Source organism: Acomys minous (assembly GCF_964271855.1).
Source record: "Acomys minous genome assembly, chromosome: 8".
NCBI lineage: Eukaryota > Metazoa > Chordata > Mammalia > Rodentia > Muridae > Acomys > Acomys minous.
Window position 1 is genome coordinate 100144877 of NC_140489.1, and position 16082 is coordinate 100160958.

The following is a 16082-nucleotide window of genomic DNA, read 5'->3' on the forward strand; positions in this document are numbered from 1 at the left end:
GGATCTCAAGATAACTGTACTGCCAGGCACAAAAAAATAGAATGAATGATTTTGTAAAAATGTACTCAACTATATTATTCAACCATGATGTAATTTTAGAAATTTGCATCTCCTTGAAAAGTAAGTCCATCTGGGCAGTGGTAGCGCTTGCCTTTTAGTCCCAGCAGTTGGAGGCAGAGGCAGGCAGATTTCTGTAGTTGAAGGTTAGCTTGGTCTACATAGCAAATTCCAGGACAGCAGGGGCTTCATAGACACCCAGCATGGACATGTTTTTATGTGCTTATAGTTTAGATATCTTCAGGGAGTATCACTTTTAAATGAGATTTTTTTGTTACGTATATCTCAATACAAGTGCTTTATAATTTGTGTTACCTCCCACACTTGGGAGAATATGTTTACCTTGCCACATGTGATTATCTGCAGCACAAAGCTTTTCATCTTACAGTAGTGCAGTTTGTTCTGTGTCCTAAGGAGCAACTGTCTAATCTAATATTTATACTCACCTGTTGTTGCTGGACTTAACCATCACAGCCTACGCCCCCAACAAACCAAGTTGAACCATCCACCCTCCATACACCAATTCAAAGAGTCAAACATGAAAAGTGAAAAGGGAGGTGCGTTCAGTGTGAGCACACTGAGGGAGGAACCCAAAGATGCGGTAACTTGCCAGCCCAGCCAAGGTGGACTCTTAAGAAGTTCCTCCTCTGGCTGCCCAGGTCCTTTGCTCCAAGGAGGAGTTTTTTGTTGTTGTTGTTGTTTTGTTTTGTTTTTTTGGGGGGGGTTGTTTTGGGAGGGGGGTGTGACTAATTTCTGGGGCCTATTGTTTCAGCAATCCAATAATACAAGGAAGGCTGTTTTCTTTTCCGAGTCTTTTTTACAGTGTAGTCCTTTGCCTTTCAAAGCACTTCCTGGGATATTGCACTACCCACGTTTCATTTAGAGGCCAGGACTTGGTTGCACAGCCATACCTATAGGTTACTTATAGGGAAGCCTGGGAAATGGGTAATTCAGGCAGAAAACTTACTCAGCCATCATTTTAGTCTGAACAAGTGGAGTATACGGCTTCGTTTAAAGAATAAATTTCTTTGCTGGCTTTCACGGGAGTTAGCTGAGGGTTTTTGTCTACAACACATCTGCCAAGGAAAAAAATGGTCGTTGAGGACTTGGCAGCTTTTCCCCAGGTGCGTGGCAATTGGAGAGTTCCTTCTTGGCGAGGAGAGGAGATCCGGAAACTTCCAGGTCCCGGGTATCCCCCCCACCCCGCTGTCTCAGGCAGCACGCGGCGGCGGGGACTCCTGCGGGCCCGGCTGACTGCAAGGCCCCCAGCCGCGCCCACTTGGCCGGATCCACCCCTGGGGCGATAGCGCCCAGAGAGCTGGGGCTGTCGGAGCAGTGTGGAGCAGCTGCGCAATGGCGGTGTCCGACGGACTCCCGGATCGCGTCGCAGAGCCGCCGCACACCCCGGAGCCAGGCTCGGTGAGCGCCAGGGGAGCTAGAGGGAAGCTGGGCTGCTTGGCGCTCCTATGGGCAGAGAAGAAAGGTATCTGTCATAGTACTTTGTCCAGATGTTGGGCAGAGTGCAGTTTGGTGCCACTGGGACACCCCGGGGAAATTAGGAAGGCATCCTGAGCCCTGACGTGAAGGAACAGGGCTTCATTCAAGTAGCAGGAAGGACCAGATCTCTAGTGCCCTGACTGCAAGCCACTGCAGGTCCCCCTGGAGTCCTCTTCCTAAACAGCTCCCTTGGGCTTAGCCTCCCCTCAAAATCCTGCTGCTGCTCAGTTTCTCCTTTCTAAGCAGACTAAGCTCTCCTTCAGAGGCATGGGTTGAGGGCAGATAGGGACCGAAGGTATTCTTAGACACTCTGAGTTCTCTTCACTGACAGTGCTAGGGCTGGGGCTGGTGTGGAGGCTTAAGAGTCTCTGGGCTGTGTCTTGCAAATTTCAGTCCCTACTCCAGTTCCACCTGCAAGGCAGGTGTTTCTGTGACTCCAATTGATACTCCATCCCCTATCTTGCTTGACTCTGTTTACTTTCAGGAATCTCAGGTGGGGGAAAAGTGGCCATCAATTGGGAGACCCCTATGCTTCAGTGTGCCTGTAGTCCCAGTTCCTGACTGGGGAGGCTGAGGCAGGAAGATCCCTTGGTGTCTGGGAAACCCATTAAGACCCGTTGCCTTAACAATTAGAAAAAGTAGATGAGTAGAGATGCAGCCCAGTGGCAGAGGATTTGTTTAGCATATTAAGACTCATATACTGGGGTGGGGGTGGAGGATAGTAGAGGACCCTCTGGGAACTCTGATTTTCCAGGGAAATTTAGAGAATTGAGGTGATATTAATGACAAAAAAAAAAAATCCAAACAAAAAAACAAAAAGACAAACCCTTAAGACTGCCATTAGGCACCAGTGTTTAATTATCTTAATAACAGATATATATATAATAGATAGATAGATATGCATTTTGCTTGTCAAGAAACTGAAGTTCAGCAAGGCTTTGTGCCTTGCCTAGGTTGCAAGCCAGTTTGCCAGTCTATAAAATGTAGATTCCACAGACTTTAAAGGGCTAATGGGGTGAGGAGACCAAGCATCATTCAGAAGACATGAAACTGTATCATCTCCGTTTCAGCTGGAATTTGTTCTGATGGCCCTGGGTTATCTAAAACTTCCACAGGCCCATTTAGGGGGAAACGAGACTCACTATGGGATGGCAATCCACTCACACCAGATTCTGCCAACTAACTTTTCCTGGAAGTTGTAACAATATTCACACAAATGTCAGAAGAAGAACGCACCCAGCCTTGAGTGCGGGCTTTTCTCCTGGGTAGGAAGCATGTCAAGTGTGTGATAGCCCTTATCTAAGAGGGCCGTCCCTTCCACTCGGCCTGCCTGTGGTTCTAGGAGATACTAAAATGAAGTCCTGGTTCCCTCCCACCCAACTTCTGTCCCCAGGCAAAAGATGAAAAAAAGATTCCTAGGGTATTTGAAAATAGAGTATTTTACAGTGTCCTCATGACCACTTCTTGCTTTTTAAACATATATTGAGCACCTACTGTATGCCTAGGTACTAGAAGCACCACAATGAGTGAGAAAGCAAATGTTCTCTCAGCTTACATGCTGGTGGGGAGAGGTAGGAAATAAATAAGAGTTCCCAAACAGTTTAGGGAAAGTGGGTTGTCAGGGAATTCCTCTGAGGAAAAAACGTTTAAACTTGTACCTGAATGGCAAACACTTGACTCTTGAAAGGCACACAAGTACCTTCCAGAGAAAACAAAGAGAAATACAAAGAACCCAATGAAGCAAAGTGGTCTCAAAAGGGTTGAACAATAAAAAACTCCCACTGAGAAAGCTGTTTGAAGTGAGGAATGGAATGGGAGCAGAGTGGGCTCCTTTGGCCATCCTGGGTTTTAAACAGACAGCCAACATAGTCTGGTTTATCTTATTCAAAGGGCACTGGCTGCTGCTGGGAGAGTACACCAGAGGCAGAGGAAACACAGAGGGGCTCGCCTGATAGATGTGGCAGGGGAATTAGAAAAGAGCAACCAAGGATGACCAAGGCGTGTGGCCTGAGCCACTGGGCAAACATCAGTGTTATTTAATGCAATGTGTCAAATGCGGTCGGAGCCGGGTTTCATAGTGGGATAGTAGTAAGGAGCTGTGTTTAGACTGTAAGTTGGCAGACAAATGTTTAAGATTCCCCTGGATGGCTAGAGACTGTAATAGCCCGCTTTCCAGGCTCTCAGACTATTTGTGATACCACCGCATTGATAAACAGCCTTTCCAGAAGAAAAGAGGAAAGCTCTGATTTGTAAGGTTTGCTGATGTCTACGGTGTACACACGCCCATCACGAACTGATGCCAGCAGCTCAAGAGGTGGCTTGCAAGTCACAGGCATTGGACAACTGAGTGGGTAAAAGCCACCTGCCACCAAGGCTGATGACCTAAACTTGATACCTAGGTCCCCATAGTGGAAGGAAAGAACATACTGTGACACCCTCCCACACGTGTGTGTTGTGCATGCACACCTCCCCACACACAAAAAACACGTAAAATAAACCCAGATGTCAAACAGTCAATTCTCTCTCAGAGCCACTGTCTCATTCAGTCATTACAACAACCTTGTGAAGCTGGAAGGAAGATTGCTTCTGACAGACAAGGAAATCAAATCCTAGAAGAATAAAGGTATTTACTCAAGATACCGGAACCCACAGCTCACTCTGATTACTGACTCATTACAGACCGTGGCTCTGGCAGGAAGCATGGGGTCAGTATGTGAGGAAGAACTTCCCCCTGGCATGGTCTAGAGGTCATGGTTTAGAATTCTGTGGTTAATTCTCTCTCACTTTCCCATAGGAAGATTTGGGGGCTAAACGAGTCCCCAAGCCATCACTGAACATAGGATGTTTATGGAAGTCACTGGGGTGTGAGGAGCTGTTCTGTGCCCATAGGGATAGGGGTTAGTTCCTGTGTCTCCCCCAGGACAACAGAGATGGTCACCTCTCAGTCTGTACAAAGGTGTGCTATGGCATTGGTGGGGTCCCCAACCAGGTGGCCTCCAGCGCCTCAGCCTTCTACCTGCAGCTCTTCCTACTTGATGTGGCACAGGTGAGTGTGGGCAACAGCCCGTGGTCCCCAGTCTCTGCCTTGTCTCCACCCCTCCCCCCCATCCCCCCTCTCCCCCGTGCTCCTCTTTGGTTTTGGTAGATAGCCCTTTGACCCAAGTTTAGTAACAACTGCTGTGGAGGGCCATCTCTTCAGGGATACTCATTACATCCGCTTGTACTAGGAAAAAGAGAAAATAGGCAGGTGTAGTGACAGACACTTGTAATCCCAGCATTTCAGCAGAAGCTCAGAGGCAGGAGGATCAGGAGTTCAAACCCAACCTCAGCTACATGGTTTGAGGCTAGCTTTGGCTACATGAGACCCTGTCTCAAAACAAAACAAGATGGAGGAGAATGTAGTTCAACAAGTAGAGTGCTTACCTAGTATGCATGAAATGGGCACAGTGGTAGAAGCCTGTAATCCCAATAGTAGAAACAGTTGGAAGTTCAACGTCATCCTTGTCTACATAATAAGCTTGAGATATGAGACCCTATCTTAGTGATTCTCAACCTCCCTAATGCTGTGACCCTTTAATACAGTTCCTCATGTTGTGGTGACCCCCAACCATAAAATTATTTTATTGCTACTTCATAACTATAATTTTGCTACCACTGTGAATCCTATGTAAATATCTGATATATAGAGGTCATGACCCACAGGTTGAGAACCACTGCCCTATATCAAAAACCAAAAAGAAAACCAACAAATGGTGGCAGGCATCAGCTTTACCCCTCTTCTCACTGGCTGTGATGTCCCTCAGAGCTTTATGCATTCATGTCCTGGGCAGGAGCTTTTCTACAATGACACTATCCCCAGATGAATTCCCAGATCTTTATCCAGACATGCAAGCAGGCCTGGCTGGATTGTCTGTCTTTGTGGACCTTTGGCTGTGTCCTTGATGGTTTCAGATCCCCGCTGCCCAGGTGTCACTTGCCTTGGTCGGAGGGAAGGTGTCTGGGGCAGTTGCAGACCCTGTGGCTGGCTTCTTCATCAACAGAAGCAGAAGGACAGGATCTGGACGGCTAATGCCTTGGTGAGCAGTCCCCTCCCACGCTGCCCTGTGTCTGTCACAGCCTGGGGATGGTTAGAAGAAAGCCTGTGCAGTACAGATAGGTCAGAGCATGACTCAGAGAAGTTTAGAGACAAGCTTAGAGATCATCTGTCCCTCATCAGGTGGCTCTGGGCTAGACACTTCCAGGGTTCCCAGGTCTGTGAGGCTGGCCATAGAGCAGTGGTTCTCAACCTTCTTGATGCTGTGACTCCTTTATTCAGCTCCTCATGTTGTGGTGACCCCCCAACCATAAAATCATTTTGCTGCTACTTCATAACTGCAATTATGCTACTGTTATGAATTGTAATGTATAAACATCTGGTATACAGGAGACTGCTATTTGACCTCCAAAGGGGGCCGTGACCCACAGGTTGAGAACCACTACCCTAGAGGCAGCCCAACTTGCTTGTGCTCTACCACTGAGTAACCCACCCCCAAGTGGTCCAGTGTTCTGAATACAGGGAATGGCACCACCAAGAGCCCTGACAGAGTCCCAACAGTGAATGCCCCTCCATCCATTACCCTGTCTTCTCACTGTCTCCATGGCTCCCTAAGGTTGCCCAGCTCCAGAGCCTCTCAAAGGGCAGAGACAGGATGTCCCCCTTGGGTCCTTGCCCCTGTGTTATAGGCATAGTACCTCAGCTGTGCTTCTACAGGGTGCTGGGCTGCATGCCCTTGATTGCATTGGCCTATTTCTTCCTGTGGTTCCTGCCCCCGTTTACCAGCCTGCGCGGGCTCTGGTATACCACCTTCTACTGCCTCTTCCAGGCCCTGGCTACGGTGAGTGTGTTCTGCTGAGCCCCTCTGCCAGCTTTGGTTACTCTCAGTGTAAGGATGTTGGGAGCCTGGACTCCACTCTGCTTTGCCCAGCGGTGCTCAGAAACCCATCATGACCACTGCTGGCCCTGCTCAGGACCCTTGCTTCTGAGCCGGGAGCTCTGAGATCCAGATGCTTTGGCCTTTTAAGAACCTCAGTGGGACGGAGTAGCTGCTGGCTTTTGTATAGTGAAGTGGCAGGGGAGTGACATTATGGATGGTAGAGGCCATCCTAAGCTCTGAGGGGCCATCCTAAGCTCTGAGGGGCCATCCCAGTTCTTCCAGGTACCCTACACGGCGCTCACTATGATCCTCACACCCAGCCCCAGGGAACGAGACTCTGCCACTGCGTACCGTGAGTACAGTTCTGTGTTCTGGCCGGGAGCTGCTGCCTTCAGATCCAGCAGCTTGCCATGTCAGCTTGTACATGCTGTCTCCAGGGATGACCATGGAGATGGCAGGGACCCTGATGGGAGCCACTGTCCATGGGCTCATTGTGTCCAGCGCCCATGGGTCTCAGAGGTGTGAGGACACTGTGCACCCCAGGAGCCCTGCTGTCTCCCCAGATGCAGTAAGTGTGGGAGGTATCCAGGACCCCCTTTCCCCTCTGTGGGGTCAACTCCTTCCTACAGGGATGCTCTTCTCAAAGGGGGATGCTTACTGTACTCTCACCCTTTTCCTGCTTCTCTTCTCTTATGGTGGTACCAAGCTGTCATCCTAGTGCCTGGGAACTTGAGACAGGAAGAGCAGGAGCTCAAGGCTGTCTTTGGTCATATAGTTAGTTGAAGTTCAGCCTGAGCTATATGAAACCTGTCTCAAAAACCCCCAAGTACTCAGTGTGTGTGATTCTGTGAAAAACAAACAAACAAACAAACAAACAAACACCTCACCAATAGGCAAGAACAGCAACAGAAAACACAGGGGCTGGGTTACAGCTCAGTTGGTGGAGTGTCTGTCAAGCAAGTATGAAGCCCTTCAGCATGGTAAGCCAGGTATGACGGGTCCCAGCTGTACTCCCAGCATCCAGGCAGTGGAGGCAGGAAGATCCCAAGTGCAAGGTCCTCCTTGGCTATACAGTGAGCTATAGGCCAGCATGGCCAACACAAAGAGTCTGCCGCAAAAGAATTTTTTTTCACATACAAAATTACCAACAATTTCAGGACAGTGAAAGCAGAGCATTAGAGCCAAGCAGGGTGACTGCTTGGTGCCCAGCTGGGAAAGCCATTCTGGACTCTCCTCCTCCTCCCAGAAGCACGCTCATTCCTTATTGGCTATCACCCCCATGCCTTTCTTTATCTCCGTTTTTTCACCCTTTGTATTTCATCCGGATCACCATATGTCATGCTCCTGTTACCTGCCTGTGGATCTGCCTACTCCTCTCCACCGCCCATTGTAACCTCAGGGTCTAGAACGCAGAAGTTAGCAGCAATGCCTGTTTGCTCACTAGGATGGGGCGTGGATGTTTCCTTCCATATGGGGCAGAGTCAGCAGAAAAGCAAGTTTGTACTGAGCCCCTAGACCTAACTGAGAGAAGCAAAGGAGCAGAAGCTGGCATCCCTGGCCTTGGAATGATGATCTTCTCACTGGCACCGAGAGGTGCCCCTGTTTTCCTCCATGGGCTAGAGGCATTACCCCCAGTGCAGTTCTGTCCTGTCCTGCAGGCTCGCCTCTATTGCATTGCCGCTGCTGTGGTTGCGTTGACTTACCCTGTGTGTGGCAGTTTGCTGTGCCTAGGAGTGAAGGAGCAGCCAGGTATGGCAGTGCAGCGAGGACATTGGAGGCAGAAGCTGGGAGTGGGACTCCTCCTGGGGCTGAGGTTTGGACTTTGCCAATCTAGGGATTATCTTCTCATTTTGTAGCTGCTTCTGCCCCAGCCTCAGGCCAAGGCCTGAGCTTCTTCACAGGCCTGGCCGTCACTTCCCGGCACCCACCCTACCTGAACCTGGTGGTCTCCTTCTTGTTCATCTCAGCTGCCGTCCAGGTACCGCTGGCCAATCAAACTCTAATTTGCTCTTGTTGTGCTTATTGTAACTGGGCATTTGAAATAGGGTCTCATGTAGCCCAGGCTGGCCTTGAGCTTGCTATGTAGCTGATTCTGGTCATCAGCTCCTGATTCTCCTGCCTCACGAGGGCTGCGATTTTAAGCATGCATCATAGTGCCTAGTTTAATGGAGGATGACACATGGCTGAGAGAGGCTGGTGCCAAGAGGAAAAATTTGTATGTGGCTCATGTGAGGGGCCTCCTAGGAAGTTGATGGTGTCTGGGATGGCATCCTCTCCTATTACCTGAGGTCTAGTAAAGCCCGTTTGGCCTTAGCTATGCAAATGGGGACAGTGGACTGGGAATGGCTCATATTTACGTTGGGGGGGGGGAATCCTTTGAGTTCAAGGACTGTCCTACTGGAGACTGTCCTCTTACACATGACTTCAGAGTTCCTGCCATTCCCTGCATATGACTGTTTGCTGTGCATCTCCTTAGGTGGAACAGAGCTACCTGGTCCTGTTCTGTACACACGCCTCCCGGCTACAAGATCATGTCCAGAGCTTGGTGCTAACCATCCTGGTATGGGGACCAGGGGTTGGAGGCTGGGAGCCCGACTGGAGAACCCTCCATGGCTAAAGTCTTAATGGTTATATTTTGTTTGGTCTCATTCCAGCAGAGGGTGGAGTTGGGGCCAAGCTCAAACTCAGTGGCTACTGGTTCAAACCAGACAGTCTGAGGCTGGGTATCAAAGCAAGGGCTTTTAGATCTGGGAGACGTGGTGGGCTTCAGGGCCCTGGTGGGATGGTGCTGTCTGCTCACAGGTCTCAGCCGTGCTGAGCACTCCACTGTGGGAGTGGGTTCTCCAGCGATTTGGGAAGAGGACATCTGCGCTCGGGATCTGTGTGAGTGAAGCAGGAAGCAAGGCCTGATTTGGGGGGAGGGGATGAGGAGGTAACCATGGAATCTGAGCCCAGCAGGGATAGACCTGTGTTTCCTGGGGTCTGCTGGGCCTAGCCCAGGACCAGGTGCAGGGCTTATCATGAATAGCAAAGGCTGAGCCTCTTAAAGCAAGCCAGGGAAATAGTGGAGGGACCAGCTCACAGGTCTGTCTCCCCAGGTGATGGTGCCCTTTTCTATCTTGTTGGCTGCTGTGCCCTCTGCACCCGTGGCCTATGTTGTGGCCTTTGTCTCTGGCGTGAGCATTGCTGTGTCGTTGCTGCTGCCCTGGTAGGCTGGATGAAGGGACAGGGGTCGGGGGCCTCATATCCTTCCATTAGGGCGTCTCTCTTCCTCCTGCTGCCCTATTCCCTGTGTGGGGCCACCAGTTCCTTCTTTGGAGCCAAGAACAGAACAGAGGGGAACACAGACATACTGTTGGGTGGCTGTGGGCTCATTCTGGGCAGAGTGGACTCCAGCTTAGGCTCTGCGCCCCTGAGGCCTGGCAGGCTGGCTGCTGATGTTCAAAGGGGGAGGGCTAACCCCATGCACCTGCCCCTAGGTCCATGCTGCCAGATGTGGTGGATGACTTCCAGCGGCAGCACCATCACGGCCCAGGCGTGGAGACCATCTTCTACTCATCCTATGTCTTCTTCACCAAGCTGTCAGGCGCAGGAGCCTTGGGCATCTCCACCCTCAGTTTGGAGTCAGTCCTAGGGCGGGGGTATAACAAAAGCATGAAAGACCTGGAGGGTGTGGGAAGAGGAGGCCAGCACCCCCCCATGAGTCTGGAGTGCATGCTACACTCCATGGAGAAGGGGGAATCTCATCATCGGGACTAAGGGGCTCTGAACTCCTTTCTGGCTCTGCACACACCCTACATAATAGCCTAAGCTGGCTAGAAGTCAGTTTTCAGGAGAGGGTGGGGGTGCCATGCCTGTGACTTCTGCACCCAAGCAGCCATGCTCAGCAAAGCTGACCAACAGGAAGGGTGGTGTTTCTCCAGGTTTGCAGGGTATGAGGCAGGAGCCTGCCAGCAAGCAGAAGAAGTGGTGGTCACCCTCAAGGTCCTCATTGGTGCTGTGCCCACCTGTATGATCCTTATTGGTCTGTGCATCCTCCTGGTTGGCCCGGCTGCCAAGATGCCACGCCAGGACGCCTCCCAGCTAAGCCTTCGGAGGTGGGCAGTGCTTGTACACGGGTACACATGGGCAGAGTTACCAAGCTAAGGGATACACATACATATGTACCCTAATGCCTAACGGCTAACACCAGCCTGCAGGTGTGCTGAGCTGGCCAGCTGAGCCATCTGGTTTCAGGCTACCCTCCTTTAGTGTCAGTGACACTCTTTGCTCCTAGATTTCCTTCTATCTCTAGTCTTCATCCTTGGGCTACCTGATAGAAGGGGGATGTGAGGGACTCCTAGATCTCCCCTGTAGCCCATCTACTCAAGGGACCTAGACACCTCTTCCCTGGTGTGTTGTTCCCCTCCACCCTGCACGTCCACCAAGTTCCACATCCAGGGGCATCACTCATTGCACAGCTGTACTCACAGCCCCGCCAGCACATCAGCCAGTGAGGGGTCTCCTTCCGGGGCTCCATCTCAGAGAGTAGAATCACTGTCTGCCCCAGTGCCGAAGCCTGGGAGGCCCCTGCTCTTCCCTCCATAATTGTTGAGTGGCTGTCTGCATGTGTCCTTCCCTTACCACACATCCCACTACATGCAGAATGTGTACACGGCCTGGATTTCCCAGGACACTGCAGGAATCTTGCAGCTGGGGATACATTACATTAATCTCTGTATTCCAGGAGCTCAGCACAGAGCCCAAGGCCAAATATGTACTTAGAGAGTGTGTGCTGCCACAGTCAACTCACATCCGGCCCACAGATGTTCCTATTTACAACAACTCAAGTTGGTGACCATGTCCACACAGGACACACAAGGCAACATTATTAGCAGCCCCTCACTTCTCATGGCTGATAATGTCAGCCTTCAGCAAAGGGTCCAGAGATCGTGTTTTCCACTCTAGCAATGCGAGGGGAAGGGGGGACTTGCTTGATAGGAATTAGAGGGACTGGGCTTTAACAGAGCTGTAAGTGGAGAGTTGCTGGCAAGACATGGGACAGCCACTGAAACTTGTGTGGCACTTCCTGACAGGGCAAAGACCCTCACCTCACCTCTCTCTTCCTCCTTGGCTTCTTTCTTTCCCTTAGGAGGACTAGTTACAGCCTCGCCTGAACTTTAAAGAGGACCTCTGTGAGCTGGAAGAGCAGAAACCTTCATTTCCTGGAACTATCTTTGCAGCCCCACCCCACCCCTAGCACATGCTGGCAACTTGGTACAGAGTAATTTTCCTTGTGCATGGAGACTTCAGTGACATCTCCTAAAGGGGCTGGCCCAGGTCCAGGAATCCTATCCAACCCCTCCTTGTCTGTTGAACCTGGACCCTTTTAGGCTTGTACCCAAGACTGCCCCACCTTCAAGAAACCTCAGACTCTGAAAGCATCCTCCTCAACGATTTCTGGCATCAGGAAGCCCCAGCTACCCTGGCCTGCACAGGAAGCTCCAGCTACCCTGGCCTGCACACTCCCTTTGCTGGGTGGGAGAACTCCCACACAGGAATACATATGCAGACCTGGTTTGCACGGAGACTCCAGTGTACCCCGGGACACAGTGCAAGTGGGCAGACTGAGGACACACGACATGATGGAGACCAAGCAAGTGTTTGTGTAGCATTTTTCTCGGTTCACTAGTTGGGGTCACTTCTACCAGAAGACAGAGAATGGATGACATGGAACTACCAGAGGCCAGCTGGTAGTAATGTAAATATATTTTCTGAAATTCTATGTTATAATAGCATATAATACAAATTACAGCTCTCCAGGCTGTCTTTGGGGGAGAAAGATTCACTGGGATTTATATTTTTTCAAAAACAAATTGAGCTAGGTGTGGTGATGCACACATGTAATCCCAGCACTCAGGAGGTAGAAGAAGGAGAATCAAGGGTTCGAGGCCAGCCTCAGCTGCAAATCAAGTTTGAGGCCAGCCTGAACAACTTAAGACCCTGTCTTAAAGGCAAACAATAGTTAAAGAGCTTATTTCCTGCAGAGTGGGTAGCTGTGACGGTGGACAGCTTACATCCCACGCTGAAGTCCCCTAGGAGAAGTCATTAAGCACAGTTCCTGGCCCAGGCACATCTTTTATAGACTCGGCATCATGGTGTGTGCTGGATGAATGAGTAAATATCTGGACCACCCTCGCCGCTGCAGTAACAGCTTACTTTTCTTATTGGTCTCCTCACCTCTTGCCATTCCTCCTTACTCACCACTCCTGAACCCATTAAACTTGCCTTCAAAAGCTGGGCGTGGTGGCGCACGCCTTTAATCCCAGCAGTTGGGGAGGCAGAAGCAGGTGGATCGCTGTGAGTTCGAGGCCAGCCTGGTCTACAAAGTGAGTCCAGGACAGCCAAGGCTACACAGAGAAATCCTGTCTCGAAAAACCAAAATAAATACATACATAAATAAATAAATAAACAAACTTGCCTTTAGCCTCCATAATGGAGGAGACAGACAGTGTAGCCTGGCAGGGTGAACTCCGACACACAGAAGGCGAGAAGGAAGTTGTACATTGTTTCCACTTTTCCCACAAGTAACCACTTGACTTATTTGTTGTTTTTTTCTAAACATTTATTTCTTTTATGTATATGTATTTGTGCCTGAGTGTACATGTGTGCCACATGCATGCAGATGCTGCCAGAGACTAGCAGAGGGTTACTGAGGGTTTTTGTTTTGTTTTGTTTTAAAAGACACCTCACTTTAAAAAAAAAAAATTATTTATTATGTATACAGTGTTCTATCTGAATGTACACCTGCAGGCAAGAAGAGGGCACCAGATCTCATTATAGATGATTGTGAGCCACCATGTGGTTGCTGGGAATTGAACTCAGGACCTTTGGAAGAACAGTCAGTGCTCTTAACCGTTCAGCCATCTCTCCAGCCCACTGAAGTTATTTTTATATAACTCTGCTTCTTTTTCTCTCTCTTTTGGTTTGTTTTTCTGCTTCTCTCTTAATCCTGCTATCACACAAATAATTGAGACTCTATTTGTTTAATAATAAGCTTCACAGCACAATAATTGAGCAGTTTTATTCTATTCTTAGCCCTCTAAGCTAATTTGGGTTCTTCCTAGAGTATCCCAGAGATACTTACACTTTGTAGCTTTCATTTTTATTTTTTTATTTTATTTATATTTATTTATTATTTATACAAGTATTCTGCTTGCATGTACACTTGCACACCAGAAGAGGGCACCAGATCTCATTATAGATGGTTGCGAGCCACCATGTGGTTGCTGGGCATTGAACTCAGGACCATTGGAAGAACAGCCAGTGCTCTTACCCTGTGAGCCATCTCTCCAGCCCACTTTGTAGCTTTCATACTCTGTCTCCCTCTGATGTCTCTTGCACCTCTGCCTGTGGCTGAATCCCCTACTTCCTCCTCTAGTTCCTGCTCCTCCCCTACCTGGCAGGAAGTCCCGCCCTATTCTCCCCCCTGCTCAGCGACTGGCTATCAGCTGCTTTATTGGCACAGAAGGGGACAATTGGGGAGCAGAGTTTATGCAGCACTGAGAAGGAGAACAAGGCTTACAACCAGATACGGGGTATACAGAAATCAGCATTTAAGTCACACAATAACCTTATGCCAACATAGGGCATCAGAGCCCCTGGAGCTATAGTTACGCCTGGTGGTTGTAAGCTGCCCAGTGTGGGTGCTGGCAACCAAACCCTGGCCCCCTGCAAGAGCACCAAATGCTCTTAACCCCTGACCCATCTCTCTAGCTTGTATTTGTTACTCTGTTGTTTGTTTGAGACAGGATCTCATATAGCCCAGGTTGGCCTCAAACTCTCTATGTAGCTGAGACTGTCCCTGAATTGATCCTGCTGCCTTTACCACTCAAGTGCCAGGGTTACAGGTATAGATCACCACATCTGGAGAACTTATTTTAAAAATCTGAGTTTAGTTGTTTAAATTAGAGGTATGTTGCCTAAGCTTGCTCAAGTCCTGGGCTCAAGCAATCCTCCTCTTTCAGGTCATTTCTTGTTTGAACAAATATCTCATGTACATTTCAGGATAGATATGCCAGTTGAATTAATAATGCCTGGCAGAGCATCAGAATTACTGATTGCCAACTTGGGATTTAGAATTACATGGGAGGCAATTAGACTGATTAGGATGACTGAGGTGGAAGACTTGCCCACTGTAGGTGACACCATTACAAGGGCTGGGGTCTGAGGCTGAAGAAAAAGGAGTGAGCAAGCAGAGCGTAAGCGCTCACCGCCCTCGGCTTCCTGACTGTGGATGTAATGTGACCAGCTGTTTCAAGCTCCCGTTGCCACGCCTTCTCAATCCTGGATCTCTGAACCAGAATAAACCCTCCCTTCCCTACGTGGTTTTATCAGGGTACTTTAGCAGAGCCGCGTGACAGTAACTAAGACCCCAAGGAAACCCTCAGCGCTGCTTAACTAATGCTGAGCACTGCGCTGCACAGCTCTAGTCTCCCTTGACCTGTTTGTTCTCCGCCATCGCTGACCCACTCTCCGCCTTTGCTTCTCTGATGTTCCTTAATCTTCTCTGCCTTCCCCGGGCAGTGTGATCTCACTTACCACAGACTCCACTTCACCCCGGAGCTCTCTGCTGACCTTCAGCTCCCAGACCAATGCCTCCCTGAGTGCTCTTCAGGCAGCCCCAACCCCATGTGTTGGAACGGAGCGCATCATCTTCCTCCACAGAAGAAATGTTGGGTAGGAACTACATGCATTCAAAACAGAAGTACTTAGTAGACCAAGAACAGGAAGAAATACTTCTTCCTGAAAGAAATATCTGCCAAAATCCCTACAGCAAATCTTTTCTATGTGTGAGACAGTGAGACAGGACTTTACTGTTTAGTCCAGGCTGGCTTCACACTCGCCGGAGGAGGCTTAGCTCGCCAAGCACTAGAACGCAGGCATGTGCCCAGCTTGACGGTTCTCCCCGCAGCTGAGGTCTGACCCTACAGCCTGAAGTACATGCTAGACGGGCTAGGGCATATGAGGTATATCACGTATGTGTCCTCTGAACCATAGCCCTAGCCCACCATTCCTCATAGAAAAAGGAAACAAGCCGGGCAGTGGTGACGCACACCTGTAATGCCAACACTGGGGAGGCAGAGGCAGGAGGATCTCTGAGTTCAAGGCCAGCCTGGTCTACAGAGAGTTCCAGGACAGCTAGAGCTGTTACACAGAGAGACCCTGTCTTGAAAAACCAAAAAAAAAAAAAAAAAAAAAGAAAAAAAAAAAAAGAAAGAAAGAAAAGAAAACAAAGCAATCCTTATATTCATCTTATATTCATATGGAAACATACAAAAATACTAGTACTTACATCAATCTTGAGCAAAAAAAAAGAAAACAAAAACAACAACAAAAGAAGAAGCAGCATTGTAATACCTGGCCCCAAAATATAAAGCAATTTTTAGTAACCAAACAGTATAGCTGTGATAGTCATTTCTAGATAAAAGACCACAGAGAGATGTCTCAAATATTTGCATAGATATATTTACAAAAAGTATCCAAAGCAATATGTTTCATAATTTCAAAAATAAAGCCAGGAAACAACCAAATGTCCATGCCAGCAGTGTTGGAAATTGTGCCAACTCACAACAG

At 49.2% G+C, this 16082-nt stretch overlaps 1 protein-coding gene across 1 annotated transcript; it reads left to right on the forward strand.

The window, feature by feature from the left end:
* The first annotated feature begins 1403 nt into the window (after window positions 1-1403).
* MFSD2B (MFSD2 lysolipid transporter B, sphingolipid) lies at window positions 1404-13179 on the forward strand. Its single transcript, XM_084792588.1, has 14 exons — window positions 1404-1476; window positions 4475-4600; window positions 5506-5630; window positions 6305-6428; window positions 6741-6819; window positions 6905-7035; window positions 8126-8216; window positions 8324-8445; window positions 8944-9027; window positions 9270-9350; window positions 9566-9675; window positions 9947-10090; window positions 10391-10564; window positions 11599-13179. Exons 1-14 carry the CDS (start codon window positions 1411-1413, stop codon window positions 11621-11623), a joined length of 1482 nt encoding a protein of 493 aa, XP_084648714.1. The 5' UTR covers window positions 1404-1410; the 3' UTR covers window positions 11624-13179.
* The last annotated feature ends 2903 nt before the right edge of the window (window positions 13180-16082 follow it).